General features: G+C 40.2%; 1 protein-coding gene and 1 long non-coding RNA gene across 6 annotated transcripts in view; one reads left to right on the forward strand and one right to left on the reverse strand.

Moving 5' to 3' along the window:
- RNASEH2B (ribonuclease H2 subunit B) overlaps positions 1–7,199 on the reverse strand; it is a 45,530-nt gene extending 38,331 nt beyond the window's left edge. For all 5 annotated transcript variants that reach the window (XR_009964846.1, XM_062618954.1, XM_062618955.1 and 2 more), the window contains exon 1: positions 7,094–7,199. Coding sequence is in view for 4 of the 5 variants with exons in the window: in XM_062618954.1 (XP_062474938.1) it covers positions 7,094–7,157 (64 nt within the window). In the remaining variant the exon portion in view is untranslated. The remainder of the gene's footprint in view (positions 1–7,093) is intronic.
- An 846-nt stretch (positions 7,200–8,045) lies between these two features.
- On the forward strand, positions 8,046–17,502 carry LOC134163765 (uncharacterized). Its single transcript, XR_009964835.1, has 3 exons — positions 8,046–8,223; positions 8,672–8,803; positions 17,345–17,502. It is a non-coding gene; the product is annotated as an uncharacterized LOC134163765 (long non-coding RNA).
- The last annotated feature ends 7,299 nt before the right edge of the window (positions 17,503–24,801 follow it).

The following is a 24,801-nucleotide window of genomic DNA, read 5'->3' on the forward strand; positions in this document are numbered from 1 at the left end:
AATCCCAGCATTTAGTATCTGGTACCCTAAGGAAGTAACATGTAATGTGACACACCTTATAACCCTTAAAGTCTTTCTGGCTCCCATTTCACCTGAAAATCCTATAATAAAACATAATGACATGTTAGTGCTGAAAATGACATTGTTTTCTATCTTGAGCAAAACTTCACATGGAAATGCTACTAAATGGTTTAAAAGGTCCTTTGCTCCAGTAACTGCTATACAATACAGCTAAATATTAAGGATTCTGCCTGAAAGCATCTTTTGGCTTCCGTTTATGCTGGCATAGTCCACTCCTTAGGCCAAGAAAACATGTTCATGGACTCACTGGCAACAATGGACCATACCAATTCATCCGTTACTGCAATCTCGATGCTAGGTAGAACATTGAGGACTTGGAGCTTAATAAAGGAGAGATCAATCTTGAGAAGTTCAAGAACAGGTTATCACTTGAAAGGATAAAAACTTCAGACTTCCCTTCTCAATATTTATACGGTCAACACTGGTGCAGATGTATTGCTGCCTGAATCAGCCCTATTCCCATGTGCAGAGAGGCCTAAATTGGCATAAATTGGTCTCTTCCAAGCCAGATGGCAGAAAGCAGAAGTAGGAGATGGTGTTACACATTAAAACATCTCTTTTCAGTTATTTTATTTGCTATGCTTCCTTCTGGCTCCTTAGTTTGCCAGTTATATCTGCTTTATACACAGCTGAGCTCAGTATGCCTTTTAAGAGATGACATACAAGAAATTGTGCAAACTACCTGCAGGCAAAAGGCTTGGTTCAGGAGATGCAAATGCCAATTTAGGGGGAGGTTAAGCAAAATATGCCCACAGAGTTCTAACTTCTGAAAGAAGCATATTCACACTCACCTTATTAAAAAGATATAAAAATGTGCACATATTTTATATAGTATTTCTAATATTTTAAGTTAGCTATTAAAAAAATACGTATTTGTTTATTGTAAACATTATTCCAAGTTCTTTTTCTGATTTATTCTGGAAGTATTAATGTTCAAGTATCCTGCTCAATTCTGACATTCTTACAACTCTGAATCAAGCTCCCTAACAGTCCAGTAGTGTGGTCTCTTTTGTAGCAGATAAACTGAAATGGCTTTTAAACGCTAAATAAAAGCATGTACCAAAACTTTAAGGGCAAGGTATGAGAATAGAAAGAAATACACATAAAACCTGCATAATTTTAAAGCAAAAAATACTTTCACGCATTAGGTGTTCCACTACTTCTTTTGCTATGACATCTTCTCTCAATATGACCCAAATTTTCAAGTCAAATGTTTCCACTGTTGTTCCACAGAGACAAAAGTTCCTTAATCTCATCTGAAAGAACGAAGGATTAATTTAATATGTGCTGATGCCCTATGGTTTGGCATCACAGTCCATTTATTTCTGCCTCCATCTGACTTTTGGCACACATGAGATTTGTTCAAACAACTTGCCAAGTCTAATGTGAAACTGCTCCTTTTATTTTTAAATAAGTAATTCCTAAAAATAATAGGATTGTTAATTTCCTTCTCCCCTTGCAACCCTTCCAGTGGTACTCATATGGCAGTTCCCATAAAACAATAAGAAAGCTAATCAATTTACTGTTGAAGAAAACAGCAGACTGAAAATATGTAGTAAACTAAACTTGCCCAGTTCACAAAAATAAAGGTTGAAAATAATTTTCAGCTTGAAGCTAACCTCTACTTCTTTTCCTAATAAAGACAAACTCCAAACAAATTAAACACAGCAGTCTTAACTTCAGGTGTAGAGTGAAACACCAGGCTTAGAAAAGTGCCTTCAATTCCTGACCTCTTTGCTAAAACCAGTGAAGGACATAAATAATTTCAGTTCTGACATAACATCTATCCCTGAGAAAGTGTACTGAAAAGAGACTGCCCTTCACACCCATCCTGCTAAGCAGCTACTGTCATTTTGGTTGCTATTCACAAGACCAGTCTGAAACCACTATGTAAGAATGTGTATTTATTATACAGATCCCAGGCAAGATCTAAGTCACACAGAGCAACTTTATCTAAGCATTCGAGGGTCTTTCAGAGCCCTGCCTTTAGAACCCTACAATTAAGTGGGGTATTTCTATCTAGAAAATAATTTCTAGTGTTTGTGATTTTCAGAGAAAATATTAAAAATGGTAGTTCCATGGGCCCAGGTCACAAAGTAAGTAGACATTTCCTATACGAACATAAAAAAAATAAACCTCATTGGTTCAGGTAGCAGGATTTTAAAAAAAAACGTACATGAATACTCCAGAAACACAGACAGAATCTCCTCTAGTAAAGCACAAAGCACACCATCAGCATCTTTCTAGCCATGAGATAGCCAGGTTTTAATCCTCAGGAGCTACCTTGCTTCCCTTGTACCTGTTCAGTAGCCAGACCAATACAACAGGAAGCCTGTACAGGAAGCTCTACATCCTCAAGGATAAAGGGGGCTTGGATACATGGGTAATAAAACATTCCTGATTATCCAACTACTACAAGAAATGCAGAAAAGCACAATCTGCAAAATCAGTTGTCCACCAATGAAGTCAATGTGGGTCCTTCAGGACTTGTTAGCACTTCGGTGTCTCTGTACCATGATTCCTCCAGAACTCCAGATTCGGGAGGTCTTCTTAACCATCGACGTCAACTACCCTGCACAAAGCAAGTTCAGATCCAGGTTCCCAGCCAAAATAATAAAATCCCCTGGAACGTGAAACACAGCACAGAAACACCCAAGTGGGTCTGCACAGAGCCAGCTTGGGTCCATCAGGACTTATTAGTTCAGACACTGTCTGAAAGCAGCTGCACTGCAAAGCTGGCCCTGGAAATAGCAGAGATGTGTTAACATGGCACACCACTTGAACTAACAAACTGTTAGTGCTGAGCCGAGTCTGCTCTAGGCCAAATCTCATGCCTGTATATCCACAGCATAGTTAATCTTTAACTGGAGAAACTGCCCAAAGAATTGACTCTGTTTCGAGCCCAGCACGCACAGCTCTACTCCTACCCATACATCCAAGTTTTCAGTCCTCATCACCTCCCTCCATATGACCAATTGCTCCATCTACCCTCTTCCTGTTTGTTCACCATTTTCTCTTTTGATTACTCACATTCATTTCTCAACCTTCCTCTAAATGTCTATGATAAAGCTGAACAATCCTGCCTCCATGGAAAAAAATAAGTAACAGCAGAAACACCATCACAAGAGCTCTCATCAGGACAAGGGCAGGCTATTATTCCTAAAGATAAAAAATGCTACCTCACCTAGACACTGTTTACCAGCCAGCCCAGATATGATTGTCTGAGGCTCTCCTTTCCTCTTCCTACTCAGACTTCCCTTGTGTGACTCTCACATGCCAAATAGCCTGGGTGCTTCAGTGTGGTGAAGGGCTGGGGGGAGCAAAGACTGTCACCGGGCTGCTGGTAAGAATGGTGAATAAGGAAAGAATGCCACAGGACAGAATGCAAGGAGTGATGGAAATGAAGCACAGGGTGACTGGCCTGCTGACTGAACATCAACTCTGCCCCTCAGCTCCGGTAACTCTACTTGCCCTTCCCACCTTCACCTACCTATATAATCCACGAAAAATACCTATGGATCTGTGTTGTGTGTAGCTCTGTCCTATGATGCGTAGGCATGAGATAGACACTAACAAAGTTTTACAGTACCAGAAATGTAATGACAGAGTTAATCACTTGCAATGGAAAATGACAGTCTGAATCTCCAGAACAGTTCAAGAGGGCTGAGATAACATATATCATTCATAAAACCACTCCAGCTGCACTACTCCTCTAGCCATAATCATGTCTTCCACAAAGAACAAGGCAGTTCTACCTGACTGAGGAGATTCCTTGTTTCTAAGCTGTTTCCAGAACACTAAAATAAATATAAGAATTACAAAATCAGAAACAAAATTGAAACTTAACTCCTCTGTCATCACATGTGCTCTAAACAGCAAGCAGCAATTTACTGACTATGCAATGTAACAAAGTGTATAAATGTATACTGAAACAAGGAAATGAGTAATAATTTTATAACCTTCAATACTAAATTAGAAAAGCATACTCTGCTTTCTATGGCAATTAGAAAATGAAATCTGCCTCATTTTTAGCTGTTGTGTTTCAGACATCAATCCCATGTCAGTTGCTGAAGTCCAAAAAAGAATCTCATCCTTCTCTTGCATGTGCTTTTTATAGTTCTGTTTCTACATTCACATAACCAACAAAACCACAGTCAAGAGACTTATGCAAAATCAGCAAAAACCAACATAATAACTAGGGAATCAGAGAAACACATGCATCACGGTTCATAAGATCAGCCATAATTCTGCCTTGTTCTAGGAAGCTCCTGTTAAACCTGTAACAGCCTTAATGATTGAAAACTACTGATACTTCAGAAAGCAAGTTGCAGTTCTCATTGTTTTACTTCTATGCTTGTAACAGATCGCATTCTTTTTCAGACGAAGACATTGAGCATCTTTGTATAAGCAGTCACCTATAAGGGCATGTAGTGACATGACAAGGGGGAATGGCTTTAAACTGCAAGAGGGTAAATTATAGATTAGATATCAGGAAAAAAATTCTTCACTATGAGGGTGGTGAAATACTGGAACTGGTTGCCCAAAGAAGCTGTGGATGCTCCATCCCTGAAAGTGCTCAAGGCCAGGCTGGATGGGGCTTTGAGCAACCTGGTCTAGTGGATGGTATCCCTGCCCATTCTATGATCTCCACCTATACAGAAACTTTTAAGATACCACATGCAAAGAGAGATGAATGGCAATATCCAAGTGGAGATGCTATTAGGTTGTGCAGGATGGTACCAGTTATTAACCTTAAAAGCTGTTCTAGGAGGCAGACTACTCAGGTGAGTAGTTAAACCTAAGGTCTTGAAACCAAGACCTTAAAACGTGTCTTTATTACAAGAAAGGTTTTGGAGCTTCTTGCATACCATTAAAATACACCTTGCTCCTTCTTCCCACTATGCACAGGGTAAGGGCCACAGGTACAAGAAGATAAATAGGCCACTGACACCTAGAAAGTGTTGGCAGACTTATTAACAAATGGTATTAAACTCACATGCAGAACCAGATCTTGCAATTATTTACACCAGATATTTTTATGTATGCACATGGCATAATGCCAGTTTTATGAATATATGGATTGCCATATGAATAAAATTTAACATAGTCAAAGAGCATTTTTTATTATAAATCCAACTGCATCCATCTTCATTCACAAAAGTAATCAGATCTTCCTACCACAAATTTTGTTAAATGGCCAATGAAGAACTTCTGTGATCCACTCAACAAAGCAAAGAAATGCAAACTTCTGGAAAGTGTTAGACATGAACTTTTAAAAAAAAATCTCTTTTCTGGAAAAAATTTAAACCCAAACAAAAATCATTAAATCTATTTCATTCCAGCAGTCCTATTTATACGACTGGCAAGCTTCATCAGCCTTGGAGTTCTGAAATTATCAGCCACAGATTTTTTTTAAAATCACTACATGCTCAGAGGTTCTACTAAGGCTTAATAAACTTTCTTACAGGTCTGGAGTACTATATAAATTTTGTGAGAGCTGTGCTGGCATAATTCGTAATACAAACTGTCTGGCTTCATGAAAGTTACAAGCTCTGGCTCCAATCCTGCAAACACTTACTGAAGAATTTAACTTACTGCACAGAACTGACTACTCATGCATAAGTTAAGCGTATTTGTAAATATTTGTACAGTATGAACATCTGTTGGCACAGCCAGTCATCTGATACAAGATTCGCCTTTAAATCCTAGTCTGCAGAGAGTCAATATTTAAAAAAGGAATCCCTCATGTATAAATTCCGTCTTAGGCATTGAGCATATCAGACTCCAAAGGGTGGACTGAAAAGTTAAAACCAGAGGAAGGGTGGAATCACTGAAACATAACAATTGGTTCTGTTTATCATGTAACTAGAGAAGCCTAATTTATTATGGATACATGTCTCAAGACTGAGCTCTTGCCTTGTTTTCAAACTTTGCTGAACTAAGCTTTCGCTATACCTTTCCTTGAGAGGTGCCATTTATAACACTTCTCACATCATCACAGACATTTTCACAAAGCTCATACAATTACTCCAAAGAGCTCCTCCTTTTTATCAGGTTTGGTTGAAATTAACACTCAAACGTTTTGGGTGAGGTAAGAAACAGGCACAATACAGAGATGACCCACAGATAATTGGAAGTTGCACTTCCTTCAGAAACGAAACTGAAAAAAAGTCCTCATGAAATGCCTCCTAGTGCCTTGGAGCTTGAGCACATCCTGTTTCACTCATTCTCTTCAACACAAAAACCTTGTGATCTGTGAATTGAAATTTTCAACGTGAAAAAAAGGCACAAATAAAAGGGAAAAGGCATCTTCCTAGTTATTCAGCACAAAGTGAGGGCAAGTAAGCCTACATCGTGTTTAAGGCCTTGTCTATACCGCATCTGCAGAACTGCCATGTGGAGGTCTCCTTTAGACTATACAGAGGAAGAGCTTAGGAGCGCTCACTCTAGTTTAGGGCTTACAGTTTCCAAGGAACTTGTTTTAAAGTGGAGGCTTAGGGCGTTAAACCATTTCCTCCCCTCCCCCCCCCCCGAAAAGTAGGAACGGGCAAACGGGAAGGACGCAAAGTGGGCTACCACAGCAGCGAGATGATGGTGAGGCTCCCTCAGGGACCTCAGCAACGAGGCCTCTCTTCTGCAGCTCCTCTCCTCGGGGCTCACAACACTGTTTGCGAACTAGGAGCGAGCTGGCCTGTGGAAATAACTAATGGCACACAAAAATAAGCCGCAGAGATGCACTGGGGGAAGCAGGGTCCATAGAGAGAACAAGGCAGGTATACTCTGCAGGGCCTTGTGCAAGGGCTGTGTCTCGAAACGTCCTTACCACTGTAGGGCTGGGGCTGGCTGCACGCAGCAGCTCAAGAGACCTGCCCCATCCCTCGGAGAGACGCATCCGTCTCCTGGCCGAGAGACCGCCCGGCCCCGCCGCGATGCGATATAGACGAGCACAGCCAGGGCCGGTCAGCGGGCGCTGCGGCAGAGCCTGTCCCTCCTCGGGGCCGCGCTGGGTTACCTGGTGCAATGACCACCCACTGGCCAGGGTGCGCGCCCGCGGGACGCTGCTTCGCGCCGTGCATGTTCCGTAAACGCCACCCGTCATCCGCAACCGCGCCGCCGCTCGCGCCCCAACATGGCGGCCGGGGCGGGGCCACATGGGGCGTGAGGGGAGAGGCGGAGAGAGAAGAAACTCCACGGGCCACCATTTCCTTAGCGGCTGCGCTTCCCGCGGCCTCTTGCGTGGCGGCGGACGGCACCACGCGGCGGGCGGGAGAGATGTGCGGGCAGCCGCAGGGCACTGAGATGCGGGCGATGCACTCTTTCGTCCTTTGTCGTCTCCCCCTCCCAAGTGGAGAGAATGGTACAAGCCATTGCGGGCAGTACAGAGAGCGGCAAAGCTTCTCCTCATCAGCCGGGCTGTAGGGCGAGCTGAGTGGGAGACGGAGGGGTTGCGGACGGGTAACGCCGCGGAACGGTTTTCCGCCCCTCTCGGCCTAGGAGCGTACAGGCAGTGGGGCTGCTTTCCCACACATGTCTTCCCCCTCACTCTGAGGGCTGGCAGGCAAAGGCTTTCTTTTAACCCTGACCCATCACAGGCTTGGGGGTGACCGTTTTGCAGTGGTCTGTGGAAGACGCTTGGGTGGCCATAGCTGAGCTGTGCCTGCCGCTGTTCCACCGCTGCCAACACCTGGTAGGGAGCAGCATCTCTGCCGAAAGCTTTGTATAGAGGGGGTGTAGCTTCGATGAAATGTGATGAGTTTGGACGTAAGGGCTGAAATGCAGGGTCACGGAGGTGGTGAATGGATTCCAACATCAGATGTGAGGGAGGACCAAAAGCTGGAGCTGTTCAGCCTGCAGAAGACTTGGGGGATCTTAATCCATGTACATTAATATCTCACAGGGGGCCTAAAGAGGATGGAGCCAAGCTCATAGTGGTTGTCCTGAATGATCACAGGGTCTCCATCAGTGGAGATAGTAAAAACCTTACAGGACATCATCGTGAGCTCCCACTGTAGCTGGCACAGCCCTGAGCAGGGACCTGGACTAGACTCTCTCCAAGGATGCCTGCCAGCCTCTGCCATTCTGTGGAACTTCGTCCTCCAAGGCCGGACATGGGCAGTCCTCTCATGACACTCATCCTCCCCAGTACATATAATCTGATCCTGCTATAGTCTGGTCCTGTATCTTCAGCTTGCACCATGGAGCCATAGTCAAAATGGGATCCACACTTACATGTATTTTCATACACGTGTACATATGTACATGCACTTTGTTTTATCAGCAGAAGAATGAGTTGATGGCCACTGTCCCAGAGATTTAGGAGACAAATATCATATGTTATCAAAGGTATTAAAGTATATCTATCAATTATAAATCTCAGAGATATGAAACAAATATTAAAAACATACTAACATCTATGCCCCAAACCAGAGCAGAACTATCCAAGGCCAACATATGCAAAACAGCTGAGTTGCTCTAAGGCTGAAAGAAATAATTTCCTGAAGTTTGAGCATATACATTCATAACTGAGATTACATTAATCTAAATTTGTTTTATTTTAATTTAACTGATTTTTTTCCCCTGCTTGAAGTAGGGCAATATCCAAGTGCCAAAGACCACACCACACCATGTATTTTGAAGAAGTCCATGCTGAAATCACTTGCTTTCAAAATGATTGCAGTTTCCATTGCATATGCCTGGGTTGCAACATTCACTGATGAGTCTTGTAAAACCCTTCTTAGTACTTTTGTTAGCAAAGAGAGAAAGAGGCTCCCAACTGTTCCACTGTAATTGTACAAGAGCACTGGAGGAGCAGAATAGAGCTGGTTGCTGTTGAAACCTTCCTAGAAGGAAAGCCTTCCATGTGGAGAAAAGGTTCTCCATAAATAACATTGATTTGGCCTCCAGTTCTGAAAATAACGAGATGCAGGCTGTTGTACACCACTGAGCTTAACAAAGCTCTGGAAAAGCTGGGAATCCAACTGTGCAAGCCTCCAGGTACAGTGTCTGTCACGGTCAAGTCTAGAGGCAAAATCTGCAGTTGTTCCAGACATCCATTTCCTACCTGACTGTGGTGAGTGATGGAAATGTTCTAGCAAACATTGCTGTACATATACAAAACTGACTTATTTAGCTCACATTTCTCAAAGCACCAATCTGGCCTTATTTAAGCACCTGATAAGCTAATTTTCAGAGGTACCAAGTACTTCTGACACCAGTTGAACTGAATGGACATTCCAGCTGTTTTTTTTTCTTTTAATTTATGAGCATCTCCCACAGTCTCCAGATGCATATTGGCCCTGGGATCTATAATGTCCTTTTCCAGGGACATTCCCAAAGAGAAATTCTCAAATGGGCCTGAATAAGGATTTAGAATGACATCAGTTTTGGAATAAAAATAATTCAGTAATTTATACATATTAACTATTTAAAGCTTTCTGTTGTTACTCATGCACATTTGAGATATACTATCTGTCTTTATAAACAGAGGATATACTGTATCATTATAAACAGAAGATATACTAATTAGGGATTTCTGTCAGGAGCTGATGATACTAAAACCTTATTTGCTGAAGAATTAAATAGTTTCCCTTCAGGCTTGCCAACACTTTTAAACCTTAGTGATATCTCCCAGAAGGAAAATGCTGACGTTTAAAATACTAGACTGATCTGAACTGCTGTGGTGATATCATTGTAAATACTCAAATCTTAATTTTACACACCATGGGTATTGTCATTTGGGTACATATGACTCATCCAGAAAGCTAAATGCATGCAATATGGGACTGCATCCTATCTTAGGACAATCAGTTTACACATTTCGGAGCCATGTGATGTGCACTCAGACTTCACCTGCATGCTGTCCATTCATTCATTTCTTCTGGGGCTGCTTCTCATAATCCAAATGGCTGTGCAAATGCAAGCATCCCTTTTTGCCAAGCAAAAATTACTGGCTTTCTGCTGCCAAAGAAACACTACCTTTGTCTACCTTCAGCTGTGGAATTTACCGTTTCCTCCTCCCCAGCACAAGTGGGGATGTACTTAAATGCACAAGTTGCGTTTAAGTGAAGTAACTCTTTAATCTTGCTTGGAGCAAGAAATGGAACAATGTTTAGAAAGAAGTGTGGTTCATTGTTAAGTCAAGGTTGTCATTTGAAAGACAAAAATGTTTCCACTTACAATTATGTTTCATTTTACACTGTTTCAACAAACAAATTATATTTATGGGCCAAGTTTATCTATTTTACGCTTCAGTGGTTAAAACATTTACATGCATAACTTTAAATCCATTGATCTGCACATTTAAGGGTCAGCTGTATGTATGCAAGTGTTAAATTTCATCCCAGGCTTATTGATACATGTAACTTTAGCTGACGTTCAAGGATAATTATGATTCATTTAAAGTGATTTAGCTTCAAATACTGCTCTCTGTTCATCACAGGTCAAGTTATTGTTTTGTTTGGTTTTATTCAAAATAAAAGCTGTATGGCATTGAAACAAATCACAAATATTTTCTTCAGTCTTTCTTTTCCACTTATTTTTCTTCTTGTTAGACAAGAATCACATCCTTATGATTAATGGTGGATACACAGAAATAAAGGAAAATAAGATAAACATGAAAACTGGAAAGCCTAATAAAAATGTATAAGGAAACATGAATCATGCTTCATTATACATTAAAATAAGCTCATTTAAATGACAAATAGTGTATTCTTAGTATACTTTAACCAAACATAAACCGATGATGAAGTATCTGTACACTGACCCACCGAAGCAAATCATAGTTCTTCTTCATTGTGTGACCAAAAATACTCCATGAATGAAATGCAACATCACTTCAAGTAACTGGATAATCTTGTCACAAGAGCCTTGGTACTGTCTTATTCTATGGCAGGAAAGATTCCATTTTGTTACATGAAACACAAGTGCTGGCACATAAGAGGGAATAGGTCCACATGAGCAGTCATCTTGTTCTCCAGAACAGGTTTGCTTTCCTCACAAAGTGGTTTCCCAATCTCACTTTTTTTAATTCACAACTACCTAACAGCTGGTTAATCCCTATATTTAAATCATAGTGACCTTAGAAGTTCTGCTGTGACTCAAAAGGACACATGGAGGCCTAATATGGAGATAGCATTGACCAGAAAGAACAGATACAGGCAAACATACAAACCCACATACAAACTTATAAAAGAACTCTCAAAACCATGTTTGAATTTCTAACTGTAATTCCAAGTCAATTTTTCAAGCAGAAAAATAATTATTTGAAATAGTTCTTCATTGCAGTATTCCATTTTAAGGAAAATAACAGTATTCATTTAAAAACATTCAAGCAATGATGAAAAAGACTCTGAACAGAAATCACTTTGTCCTTTGAACTCTAACAAAGTTGTATCACACCTATTGGTGACAATTATCAGGTTTTGCCTTAACAGAAATAACCTACTGGGTTCCAAAGTTTGCCTGTGTGTCAGGTCAAATAGGAGTAAGACAAAGAAAAGGAAAGAAATGTGGGTACGCCCACAGAAACCAAGGGATTCATACTGTGTATTTTTGTATTTTATCTAGCTTCAAGCTGATTGTTTAGGGTCAATGGAGAGAAACAGAGTAATAGTTGTCTGACCTGCTTTGTAAGTTTATCTCAAGAATTAGCCCATCTATCTAGATGTAGATAGCCAAACTGCAGATCCCTTTTTTCTGTACAGGGACAGGCCTCAGTTTTCATACAGCTGTTATCATTACCTCTTACTTTTTCACCCCATCTTTCATGCATCCATCACACCCAAAGGATAGATGAAGACTTTATTGTGGGGTTAGCACAAGCGGGTATTTATTGACCCAAGTATGCTGGATCTCCCACTTTTCTTTCAGAGCACCTAAGAACTATTATTTTTCCTCTGTTTAATCAACCAGAAAATTTGCTATTTGGAGGTGTGTTGCTATAGCAAGCAGAACTTGGTCTGTTTATAGAAGCTGCTGAGAATGATGTATACTGTTTGGAGAAAAGAGTTGAATGAGTACACGGATTGTGAGCTGGCTTGAAGTGAACAGTAGCAACACTTGTTTAATGTGCATGATACATTCATCCACAGCAATGAGTTACTGCAAAATACCCTCCAGATTATGACTCAGAAACTGGCAAAAAAAAAAAAAAAAAAAAAAAAAAAAGCATTAACATATTAAAAAGCCCACCAAATATATGGAGACTTTTCTGAACATTTTCAGTTTAGAAGCTGTTGCATCAGAAGTATTATAGTGGCCATATTAACCCTGCCTGCCTGTACTGTGGATTTCAGTGAACTTCTCAGCCCTATCAGGACATTCTCAGAAAATAAGTGTTCACTTGAAAAGCAGAGCATGGAAAAAAACCCCTCTGCAAACAAAATGTCCAGGTTGGTGAGAATCATAAAATCAGCTGGGTTGGAAAAGACCTTTAAGATCATCAAGTCCACCCTTTACCCTAGTTCTGCCAAATCCACCACTAAACTATGTCACTGAGGGCCTCATCTACATGGTTTTTGAACACTTTCAAGGACGCTGATTCCACCACTTTCCTAGGCAGCCTGTTCCAATGCCTGCCACCCTCTCAGTGAAGAAATTTTCCCTAATATTCAGTCTAAACCTTCGCTGAAGCAGCTTGAGGCCGTTACCTCTTGTCCTATCACTTGTTACTTGGGAAAAGAGATCAGCCACGTCCTCTCTCCATTCTCCTTTCAGATATTTGTAAAGAGTGTAAGGTCCAAGAAAGAAGACAGCACTTGAGTTTGAACACTACAGTGAATCTCATAAGTGCCATGTGATGGTATTATTACTATAATAATCCAATAGTACTTTGGCAGTCTTGATGCTGCATTTTCCTTCCACATTATCAATAGTTAGAAATGTAGTATCCATATGATAAATAAACAATACCCTTTTATCACAGTTAATACATGTGGATACATATACATAAATATCTATGTACACAGACACAACTCTTTAAAATATATATATAAAAATTTTCCATATAAAATATGTACATGTCTGGTTCTGTGTGTCGTCTGTTTGTGTATATGTATATCTATATCTATATGTGTATATGTATATAGGTATTATTCTGTGCACCAAAATGTTACAGAATGTGTCATTTTACTGTATCTGAGGCTTTGTCCCTATGATATTGAGGAATAGAAGCCTAGATTTCTCAGACAAATCAGTACTATTTATCCTAGAATGCTATCTATATAGTTGAGAAAATGTCTCTTCTTCTCCCCATTCATCTTTAAACAGCTATAATTCCCTTTGATGTTCTATGTTCCCATTTTTCCTCTTTTAGGAATTCTCTCTGAAAAAACGCTATGTTTTTAATGTGTTTAATGGTTTCATTTTTGCCTATTTTTTTTCTCCCTGCTTTTTACTAACAGCAGTCTGTTACTAAAGCAACGTGCATAATCTGAATATCCAGCAATAACTAAGACAATGTTCCATGAACAAAAATCGTTACAAAAGTCCATCATGGTTAATTCTGAAACTTAAAAAGTTAACATCTGCTTTCAGTCATCCAAGCGTAAACCAACAGACTTATCCTCTTGCAGAAAACCCTCCAGGTGGGATCTCAAAGAACAGAACTGTTTATAGTGCTGTCTGGGTTCAGAAACTGGGCTCAGTTTCTTTCCTAGCAAATACTGCGTGCCAAGATGCCAAGATTGTTACCAAAGATAGTCATTCATATGCTTCAAACTCAGACTTGGTCCCTACCAGACCCATTGAATTTCTGTCACTGGGGGTGGCATAACAGTCCTTTAAATCAGGTAGAATGTCCTCTACCATATATAGAATGGGATAGGGAACTAACAGCAACATAAAAACAATTATAGAGCTTCTGAGTGGTGTTTATAGACCAATCTCCTGAGGAAATAGGTCTTGGGGGAGCATATTATGTGGATGTATGCATGTCTGTGTCCTCCCTCAATAAGAGGGCACTGACTTCAGCCACCTTTGATGCAAATTCATGTTTTTGCCCAACAGCTCTCTAAAATCCATGGCATTTGTTTACTGCAGGCTTGGCTTTGTGGCAGTGGGAACACCTGACCACCCACTTCTGGTCCAGCAGGGCACTCATCTCCCGTACATTTTTTGTCGTACCTTCTAGCCCCATATGCATGTGTCAGATATCTTAAGGTATCTTAGATGGCATTAGTGATCTTTCTGGGGGAGAAGAGGATTGTGAGATGAAGCAACATAAATTCTAAATGACTTAGCCATGAGTATTTTGATGGTCAGGCCCCAAAAGTCAGTGGAATATCAACATTATAGACAAGATTTCTCTCACCTAAGACTTATATCAAACTGAGTGTGAATATTCCTGAAAGCTTCCCTGCTATGAATGATAGCATTCATAAAATGGCTAGCATCTGCATGGATTAGCTGATGTCTAATAAGATATGACTGTTCCCAGTATGAACAGGGCCACCCTGTTTTGGGGAAAGAGTAGTGTCAGCATCATGCTTCTTTCCTGGGCACCATGAAAGGCAGCCTGGTCTGATTTATCTACTGGTATAGACACAGCCATGCTCCAGTATATTTCACAATGTGGCGAGAATTTTTGCCAAATAGGTCTACTGCAAGCAAACACAAGAGGTCAATATTTAAATAAATCTTATAATGCATTCTTATTTCTAGGAGTTGTGGGTAAAGATTGCACAGAGATGACCAGTTCAGGCACTGTGAGCCTGACATTTCTGGAAGTATATGGCTTATTGCACCTGCAGAAAAACTGTACTGTATGTTTGCATCTGTAATGTGTGCAAATAGACTAACAACTGCAGGGGAGTGCAGGTACTGGTTAATGCATGCTGGCTATGTGACCAAAACTGACAGCCCAGGCAGAACAATTGCCATAGCTCTAAACGGACATCCAGACATGCAGAAATCCTTGAAAATTGAACATGTTTACCTTTTTCTGGCAACACAAAATTTTGAGGTGGAAAAAGAAGCCTCTTCTGTGGAAATATGCAGATATACTTAACTCTTTTTATACCTAGGACTTTTTTACACCTAAGACTAAGATTTTCAGTTGCTTCTGAGTTAATGCTTTCAGCTCCCATACCATATAAAGCTTTTCATTTCACAACGGTTTTTCATTTATCTTTTAAAAGTCTTCTGAATTCATATGCAAAATGAATCTTGCTGGGAATTAGGTATTTGGTGAATTCTTAGCTTGTTGCACATCTTAATCATGTTGAAACTAGATGTATTCTAGGGTTACTTTTAAATCAGACTGAAAATCAGAATTCTCAGTTGAATTGTATATTGGCTTATGAAGTGTTGTGTCTTCACTAATGCAAGTAACTCCATTATTCTGTGAGCACTGCAAGGAGATTATATTATTAATGTACATAAAAATTGATTTCAGCCAAGAATGTTCTCAAGGGAAATTCTAGAAGGCAAAGGGTCCTTCTTATCTGGAACATCATTAGCAGTATTTTGTGACCTTCAAAGCAGATCATCAGAAAAATGACTTGTTAAGGTATATGTACCATTCATAGCTTTATTGAAACAAAGGGCCTGTGTGAGATGCTATATCAAAGATTCTGTACAGACCAGGAAGTGCTGTCTTTGACATAACCCTTATCAAGAACATCATACCAGAAATGAAGAATTGGCAATAAAATATCCCCTGTACTAGATTTGGGAAGCAACCAAACTGATTACAGAGAAAGACTGTAAATTGATTTAAAATGTGAAAGGGTAGCATCAAACTTAAAGACTGCTGTACTTATTCCATATCTTTAGAAGTGACTGGCTGAAGAATGACTTGCCTATAGTCTGAAACAGACTTTTAATCATCTGTCTGCTGGATGGAACAATACAAGCATGTTTCATTTATTTAGGAAATGGCCAGAGTCCAAAGAAAGATTAAAAATGTAAGCAAGAGTCAGTGCAATGGTTGTTCCTGTAATAGTTAGGCATTTGGACTGCAATACCAGCAAATACTGCCACAAAAGATATATTCCTACAACACAGAATTTTCATTTGATGTCCTTGAAAAGCAATCGGTATGTTAAGGACAGGCTTACCCGTTACTCCAGCAGTTGAATTTGGAATGCATTTGGCAAGAGTAAACAAAAGCAATCAGCATACTTGAATAAGTTGTTTTGTGAGCAGCAGAACTAATGAATGCAAACAAATTCTAAAAGGGACAAATTGTTTCTTATTGATTTCTATCTTTGTTCTTCAGCCTCCCGAATCATAACTCCAGCTCCCCTGCCCAGGTCCTCTGCACCATTTCAACCAGCTGAGATTCATTGTATACTGTAGCATATGTAGAGCTGTGGGTTTACTGGTTGGGCCCCTGGCCACAGCCAGACAGACCATGCAATAGCTGAGCTCCATGTGTCTCTCAGTGAGGACAAATTGTCTGAGGACCTCTATCCTCCAGAAGATCTTCGTTGATGTATACATGCCTAAGATGGCATCAAGCCTGCCTAAGTGAGGGACCTAGCTTGATCTTAAATTCAAGAAAGCTACAGAGCCAGGCTTTTTTCAGTGTTTCTGCCCCTACCAAAAGCAACAGAAGATCATCACTGCCTTTCTGTAACTAGGCATCTGAATTTCACAGACAAGGTCTGCCTTCAGAGATATGCAAAGGCATTTACCTGTCTCCACTGACTGTGGAGGGGAACTTTGCTCTAGGAGGACTACTTCTCCAGTTCCCTGAAACATTTGTTCAAGTTAAGAACCTTAGACAAGATTCCAGTCTGAGCCCTACTCTTTCTAATCTGATTGAAACTGGCCATGGAAGTTAGGAGAGGAGGACAGACAGATTGCCCCATTGCAGGAATTATGGGAAACCAGGCTAAAAGCAATAGCAATTAGGAAACATGTATTTAATATAGTGATTTATCTGCTTTAATATTGCTATAGATAATGTAGAAAAATACGGCAAAGAATACAACTTTTCATTTAGTACCATTAAAATGTTTTATGGATAGATGAACGCCAGTCCAAAACTTGTGTATACTTGGAACAATTTAATTCAAGAAACATAGGAGAGTTCAGTCTAGGATTTAAGGTCAGGGAATTGATTCTTCTATGTACATCATAAATGAGTTGAACGGAAGACTAAAACCTTTTGAACACAAACTTCTGTAGAAAAGCCATATCTTTACCAGTCAAACTCAGGTTTAATAATATTTCTGAGTCTTCTGAATGTACCCAGACTCATGTGTAATGCGATTCCTTAAACTTATGTTTTAAATTTTTCCTTGAAATGCAGGTTCAGCAGAGACCCATTGTTTTGTGATTTAACTTAACTGTTTTGAAACACATACAGCTCATTGCACAAAGAGAGAAGGAAGACAGCTAGTTCAAAAGGACAGTAACAGAACTTGAAATAAGTCAGTTTGAATAAAATAAGAAACAGGCTGAGCCTGTGTCCAAAAATCTGACTGATTTCAAGCTGAAATCTTTTTCATATTTGGGTAACAAAGAATACACTATGAAATTTAGTTTTGTGCCTTCTTGCTCTGTTGGGGTGACACTGGAATAAGGATGCACTCTGATAGCACTTCCACTTGTGTGCTAATCCAGTGACCAAAAAGCAGTGAATGTGACTGGGTAGTGGATGAAGTCTCACAGGATGCCCATTTTGAGAACAGTTGCAGAGGAAAAAGTGAGCTGTTTGGGAGTGAGTGTACCTAGTTTTCTTCTGTGAATGTCTGAAGGCTTTACTGTATGACCCAGAAATTCACAATATGGACTGCTTGTCTGCTTGTCCACCCTTGCTCAGGTTGGTTTGTTTGTTTTAGTTTGGGTTTGTTTGTTTTTGCTAGGATATGCATTTGTGAAAAGTGCTAATGAAATCTCTAATCACAGAGGCTGGCTTTGTCTCCAAGACAGCATGTGAAGCAGTGACATTGGCACAACGAATAGCAGCTCTCTCTGCTGCAAAGAACCAACCTCCTTTCAGATGGCAAGTTGGGGATTTCCTTTATAAAATCACAGAATCATTAGATTTGGAAGTGACCTCTAGAGATCAGCGAGTGCAACCTCCCTGCCAATACAGTGCCACCTAGGGCAGGTGACACAGGAGTGGTACAGGAGCACCACATCCAGGCAGGTTTCTAATGTCTCCAGAGAGCAAGACTCCACAACCCCCTGGGGAGCTCTGTCACTCTCAATGTAAAGAAGTTCTTCCTCATGTTCATGCCATTCCTTCAGCTTCTTCCAGTCACATGCAGTGAGACTGCTTCTTCTCTTCTCCAGTGTACAAATACAGAGTCTTCCATGGTCTGGCTGTAGACCCATCTTCAGTCACATTTCTCTTCACAGAGATGAATTAAGACTTTCCAAGTCAGTTTAGCTTAAGCAGCAGAATGCTTAGGGAACTATCCTGGACCCAGAGAGAGGTATTTCCACTGAGATAGCAGAGATACTGAAGTACTAAACCCATTATCTGAATGTTGCTGAAAAGGAAGAAAACCTAAGTAATATGGAAAACATCCTTGGTTTATTTGTGCAATGTATCATTTGTGAATTATTTAGATCACATCAACAGCAGTATCAATCCTAAGGAGGATGTCTTAGTTCTGCCTCACAGGATTTCCACATTCAGTGCACCTAGCAGTGGAGTGGTAAACAAAAGTTAACACCTTTTTCCTTGTTAAACTAAGACTTTTATGCGCTACTTTTAAGTGGTTTAATGTAGAAATCCTGAGGGGCGCAGTTCAAAAGAAGGAAAAAGCAATTGGAAATAAAACCACAAGAAGCAAGGGGGACATAGGCAAAGTAGGCTAAAAAAATATAGAAAGAAAAAGAGAAGTGAAATATGTCTAGTGAGGGAGAAAGTTACTGCAAAGAACACTAGAAAATTCCTATCTGTGGGACTGTCTCAGTGGCTCAGAAGGAAGCAGCTGTACCCATCAGAGACCCAGATTTGTCAGACACCCTGGGGGTCTCTTGCCAGAAACTGGACCCAACTTTCAAATGCCAAGGAGAACAGGGTTAGAAACAAAGAGACCTTTTTGCCTTAAATAAAAGCTTTCAAAGGACTGTCCTCCTTTCTCCTTCTTACTGTATGAAAAATAGCAAACTTTAGCAATGGCTGTTAGTCCCCATTGTCAAGGACTTGGTTATAATGCAGCTTGGACAGCCACAGTGGATGAGGCCAAAGGGTGATACAAATGGAATGACTTGTTTTGGGTTGTGTTTTGGTTTTCAGTTTTTATTAGAAAATAACTCTTTATTTTAGGTCTCTACTTAGGCTTTTTGCTTAGCCTAGATATAAAACAGTTTGGCTCCATCCTAACTGGCCAGCCATACTGTGTTATAAGGTCAGGCCATAAACAAATTTAACAACTGTTGTTAATTAAATAGTTATTGTAGTATAGATGGGGTCAAACAAAGGGTATGGGTGGGAGGGGATGGGAAGAGAGGGCCTAAGTGGCAAAAGGTGGGGGGAATCTTGGCTTCTGACTTAGAAGGCGTGAACAAGCAAGAACTCTGTGGAAAAGACCTCTGGGACATGAAAATAGCAGTTAACATTTCAAATTTTGGTGCAAATATGAAGCGATTAATAGCAAAAGACAGCTTGTGTTCCCTCACTCATACTTTGCTATGCTCTGAAACCATCATGGTAAGCAAGACTTGGCTTTCCTCAAGAAGAAATCCTCTATCTGCCTCCATCAGTGGTATCGTTTTAACAGCAGCACTTCATTGACGTATTAATGACTCCCTATGCCAGGATGTTGTACAAATTCCAGCTAGTTAAAAGAGTTGCTGGAGATTTACAGAAGAGCAACAGGGAAAAAAAAATAAAATAATTGATTACATTTAATTTCAATACTCAGAAATGTGCTTTCCTTGTCATAAAAGTGGAACCCTCCCTGTGTGCCTGCAGCCTGCCTTGCATACTGATTTTGTGTGTGCCTAGCTAAACCAATGCCTGTGATATGATCTGATTTTGACTCTACAGAGAAAGGCAGGAGGAGCAAAATTTATGTTTCAGGTCTGTAAGGCATTTTAAAGTTAATCGGGTCCTTTGGGTCTGATATAATTTGCGTAAGATTGCTGTTGATGATTAGAATAGCTATTTAAGATTTTTGTTAATAGTCTGTTACATGGACCCAGTGGAAAAATTCCAATAGCAGTCTGTTAGTTTTTCCCTGTCACATTCAGGTTACAGGCCCTTCACAGATGTTGTAAGTAGACATCAATACTAAAAGGGAATATTACACAAATTAAAATCATAAGTGTGCTCAAACTGCCAACACAGACGTTTTGTTAAAAACATCTGTCACACAAAAGCAAACATTTAAGGCCATTACATTTATAACAATTGTTTTCATTTTTAATATGTACTACATATTTTTCTTTTCTTCTGTTACTCTGAATATTTTTTCTTAGACTTTAATACTTATTTTTTCCAACACTGCTTATGTTCTTGACCATATAAACAATAATGTGGACTTTTAATGAAAATAAACAAGTCTCAGTGGTTGGAAATCTAGTAGATACTTGCACAATGAATGAGTCAACTGAGAATCCAACACTGTGTTCTCCAAAAAATATAGAGGTATCAGATATTATAAAGACAAGTATTAAGCTGGATGTCTGTTCAATTATATCCAGTTATTTAATTCTGTTTTGAAATAAATTTCTCAGGTAGAAAGGATAAATCACATGTAAATGTCCTGTTCTGGGCCTCTTTGTTGCATACTGCTGATGCAGCTGTTTTAGTCATTCTAGTATTCACCATGGCACCCCCAAAGAGAGCATTAGCGCCCTCCAAAACTAGAAACCTCTAGGGTGCTTCCTGGCACACCTACTGCACTGATACAATCCATCTCTTCCTTCTCCCCTTCCACTGCTGTTTCAGGGTACAGAGGTATCCCTCTGATATTTCTTAGCCCAGGGAGCTCTAGGCTTTTTACCAGTGTTGACCTCTTAGGCTGTTTCTATCACAAAGTAAAAGAGAGTTAGGAACCACCAATGCCACCATTTTCCCTCCTTACAGCTCTTCTCTCTCAGAGGTTTTCTTTGGGGAGAGCTATTTGGAACTAAGGCAGGAATGGAGCTAACAGTGAAGAAATGGGGACAACTGCTCAAGCTCACATCCTTCCCTCCTTCCATTAGTAGCAACCCATATTAACACTTCCTAACAGCTCAAATATGTCATAAGATTATATAAATTCAATGAATTGTCACAATCAGAAAGGCTTTGCTGCTCATAAATCAACAGTCTTGGTCTGGTTGAAAGCAATGCTTGCTGTTTTCTGTAATATCTGTTTTCTGAAAACCACTTAAATATATGATCAGCTGTAATATATGATTAGCTTTTCTGTAAGTCAATGAGATATTTATGTAAGGCTTCCACATAATCAGACACAGTTGAAGAACAGTGGGAGTATCTTGAGATGTCGGCATGGAGGATGTGCTGGACCCTTTATGAATATAAATAGAGACACAGCCTGTGGCCTGGAGAATTGTTGAACCATCTCAGACTCCCACAGAAAACCAATGAAAAACATAAATACTGGCTTCTGGTTAAACTCAAGAATGGAGCACACCTCATGAAGAGATTAAAAAGATGCTCTGTTGTGTAGGACTGAATAAGCAAGGCCCATAATATCATAGAAAAATCACTTGGAAGAAATGCCTGGAAGTCACCTGGTCATCCAGTCCAGCCTCTCCCTCAAATCAGGTGTGCCACCAGTGCTAGAGCAATCTTCAGTCTGAAGGAATGCTGTGATTTTTTTTTCATTGCTATGCATGACAGAGTATCTGTATTAAAATCTTATGTACAGCTTCTCCAGAATTATCCTGCATGTCAGGATAAGGCCCAGGTGACTCAAGCAAGGTACTATACTTTGAAAAACGTGATTATTAGGATCAGAGTAAAGCCAAAACCAGAAGTCACTGGGCTTCACTAAGTTGCTGAAACACAGTCAAGTGTCATTTTAGACATTAAAGGGCATCCCTGTAGCATCCCATAGCTGCTGCAGCAGGGTTCTGGTTTGCCGTAAGTCCCATCATAACTGTCATATCTGCCAGCCCTGTATAGATGTCTCGTTATGGTAGCAGAGATTTCAACTAGATACCTATGTTTGGGCACCTGAATGAGCTCCATTGACTGTACTAAAGAAGTTTCAGCTGATTACAACAGGAGCTTATACAGCATGGTCACAGTTAAACACCTGCATACAGACACCCATAGGAGCCAAATCCTACCTTAAGTGTCAAGATAAGAGGTTTCCAGACGAAAATTAGTTTTGAAGACTATTTTAAAGAACAATATGCCTATCTTTACGGCAGAGATACATATCCCATACCCTTAATGTTTCAAGCAAAACGGTAAGGAGGCCATGCTGTATAAGCCGGGGCTCTTCATCTATGCAGTAAACCAGCCTTACTCAGGCTAAAGCTTCATAATTTAAGTTTCTCTCATATACTCTTCAGGAATTCTGTGCTACCTAACACTTAACTGTATAATAATAGTATTTTTTTTTATTTGAGCATTTAATAATATTTATTCAATTGTATTCTGTTATTTTTCATTTAACAGAAGAGACCTGAGAGAAAACAATAAGAAAAGGTAGTGAATGTGCATAAAAAGGATGAGCTATTGCAACTTCTCCCATAAAAAATGACATATTGTATTTTTAGACTTTCTCAGTGGGAAGATGGGAACACAATGGGTCAAAAGTAAAGTGTTGCTCTCAGCATTACTGCTTTTATGAACTGCAAACCAGAACCACCAGGAATTCTGGCAGTGTGTAGATAAGAACCATCAGCGTCAAGGCACTAACCCGACAGATTCCTGTAAAGCATGTAGCCCCTAGGTACGTGACCTGCATGGGATCCTGCACTGAAAAACATACAATTTCTTCAGTATGTCAGTTCCTCTGTTTTCTGCTCATCTTAATTTTTGTGCGTATCTTACTTCAAGGTGCCTTATTTGCTGTGCTCTGCATTAGTATAGAAAATGCTTTCTCAGTCTGCGTGTGTGCATAGTTCCCTAATTTCCGTTATGTTTCTGTGAGCATAGTTACTGCTGTTTGTGGTATGAGTTCTGGTAGCATTGTTTGTCCCTGTTCTTTATGAGGTTAAAAGTGCATGAATTCAGGCATTTCTCTAACTGTCTTTCTAATTTAATGCCAAATTAGATTTTTACTGGGTACACTGGTAGAGATTTCAGAGAACTGATTTAGGGTGCATGTACACCCAAAATATCTATTTACAGCTAAAGGAAATGAGCTTTTCTGGGTTAAATGAATTAGAAGTTTTAGGAGGAAACAAAAAGTGAGCATCAAACAGCTAGGGTTTAGTTGGGTTTTTTTGTTTGTTTTGTTGGGGTTTGGTTTTTTTTTTTAACAAGAATGAAGCAGTAGTCTAAGTTGAGAGGTAGCTGAGGGACAGTGTAACATGTAGGGGTTTGGGAGGGACTTTTCCTCTAAGTGATTTTATGTTTAATTTCCTTGCAGCTTTGTATTGCAACTAGGCTCTGCTGAGGCCGAGGTAGACTACATCGGGAAGAGCCAGTATGCAAATATTAGATGCAAATCCACTGACAAACCATCTTTTAGTACCTTCCTGTGCTCTCTTGCCTCGAAGGGCAGAAAAGTGGCCCTTTGAAATCTCTTGTCTCTTAGTCACAGACAGGTTGACAGGTCAGCAGTCTGCTGGTACCAGAGGGGAAAGGCTGTGCTGGGTCAGCAGACTGGCAAATACACATAGTAACTGTGCAACACCTGACGGGCCGGGAGAACATAAGCTCTAGTCTTTGGGGCTTGTTCTAGGTCCTTCCAAAGCTCAGTAGAAACTTCGATTGCTTTTTCTGAGTGCTGGTTGGGATCATCAATGCACAGATTTACTCAATAGTGAGTTCAGATCCTACTTCATGTACTCCCTGATTAATGCAGTTTCATAAACACTTTGTAGAAATGCTGCCTTTGAGCTTAACTGTTGCATCTATAGCTGTTCTCTTCCTTTGTGCATGCAGCTGTACAGGAACCTGTATTTATCCTCATATTTGTTGTGCTTTCAACTGTGTTCAGCTCTTATGAGTGTCTTCTATTTATTATTTTTTTTGTTGAAGCCTTTGTTCACTTAAATCTTTGATCTCATGCATTCAAATATAAATATTCTCTCAAACACTGTACTCAGATGGCCAGAGGAAGGAACAGTCTTTGCAAATACGCATTGTGTCAGTATCTCAAAAATCAGGGAAAGTCACATTCATAAGGCCAAGCTTTATCCTCTGTTTATAAGGCAGTAAAAAGTAGGGAAGCTTCTTATCACTGCACAGAGCAGCTCTGCATGGGAGGGGAGAGGCCCCAGAGAGGGTCAGTCCTGTGCTGTTGCTGTACTGTGGTAATACAGAGGGGGCAAATGTACTGAGAGGGTAAGAATATCATGCAACCCTTCTCTGTTCCTGTTTCTTTCCCAGCAGAAGACTGAGGTTCTTTATAATTCACATACTGTGGCCTTGGGATGAGAGTGGAGGGTGGGCTAAGGCTAGTCAGGTGTGTGTGTGGAGCGCTGTGTCTTCCACGTACTCTTCATGGCTCCTACAAGGGAGGCTCTTAGAGCCAGCAACGTCTTTGGTCTGCCCCACAGGACAGCTTCCATGTGAAGTGGGAAGGTAGAGATACAGCTAGTGCCACTTACTTTTATGCTGTAAACTCTCTTGAGTGAGAGAAAGACTTGCAACGTGTCTTTAAAATGCCTGGACACCCTGGGAGC

The sequence above is a fragment of the Pezoporus occidentalis genome, unplaced genomic scaffold, assembly GCF_034315485.1.
Source record: "Pezoporus occidentalis ecotype Australia unplaced genomic scaffold, CSIRO_AGI_Poc_V1 ctg207, whole genome shotgun sequence".
Classification (NCBI taxonomy): Eukaryota; Metazoa; Chordata; class Aves; order Psittaciformes; family Psittacidae; genus Pezoporus; species Pezoporus occidentalis.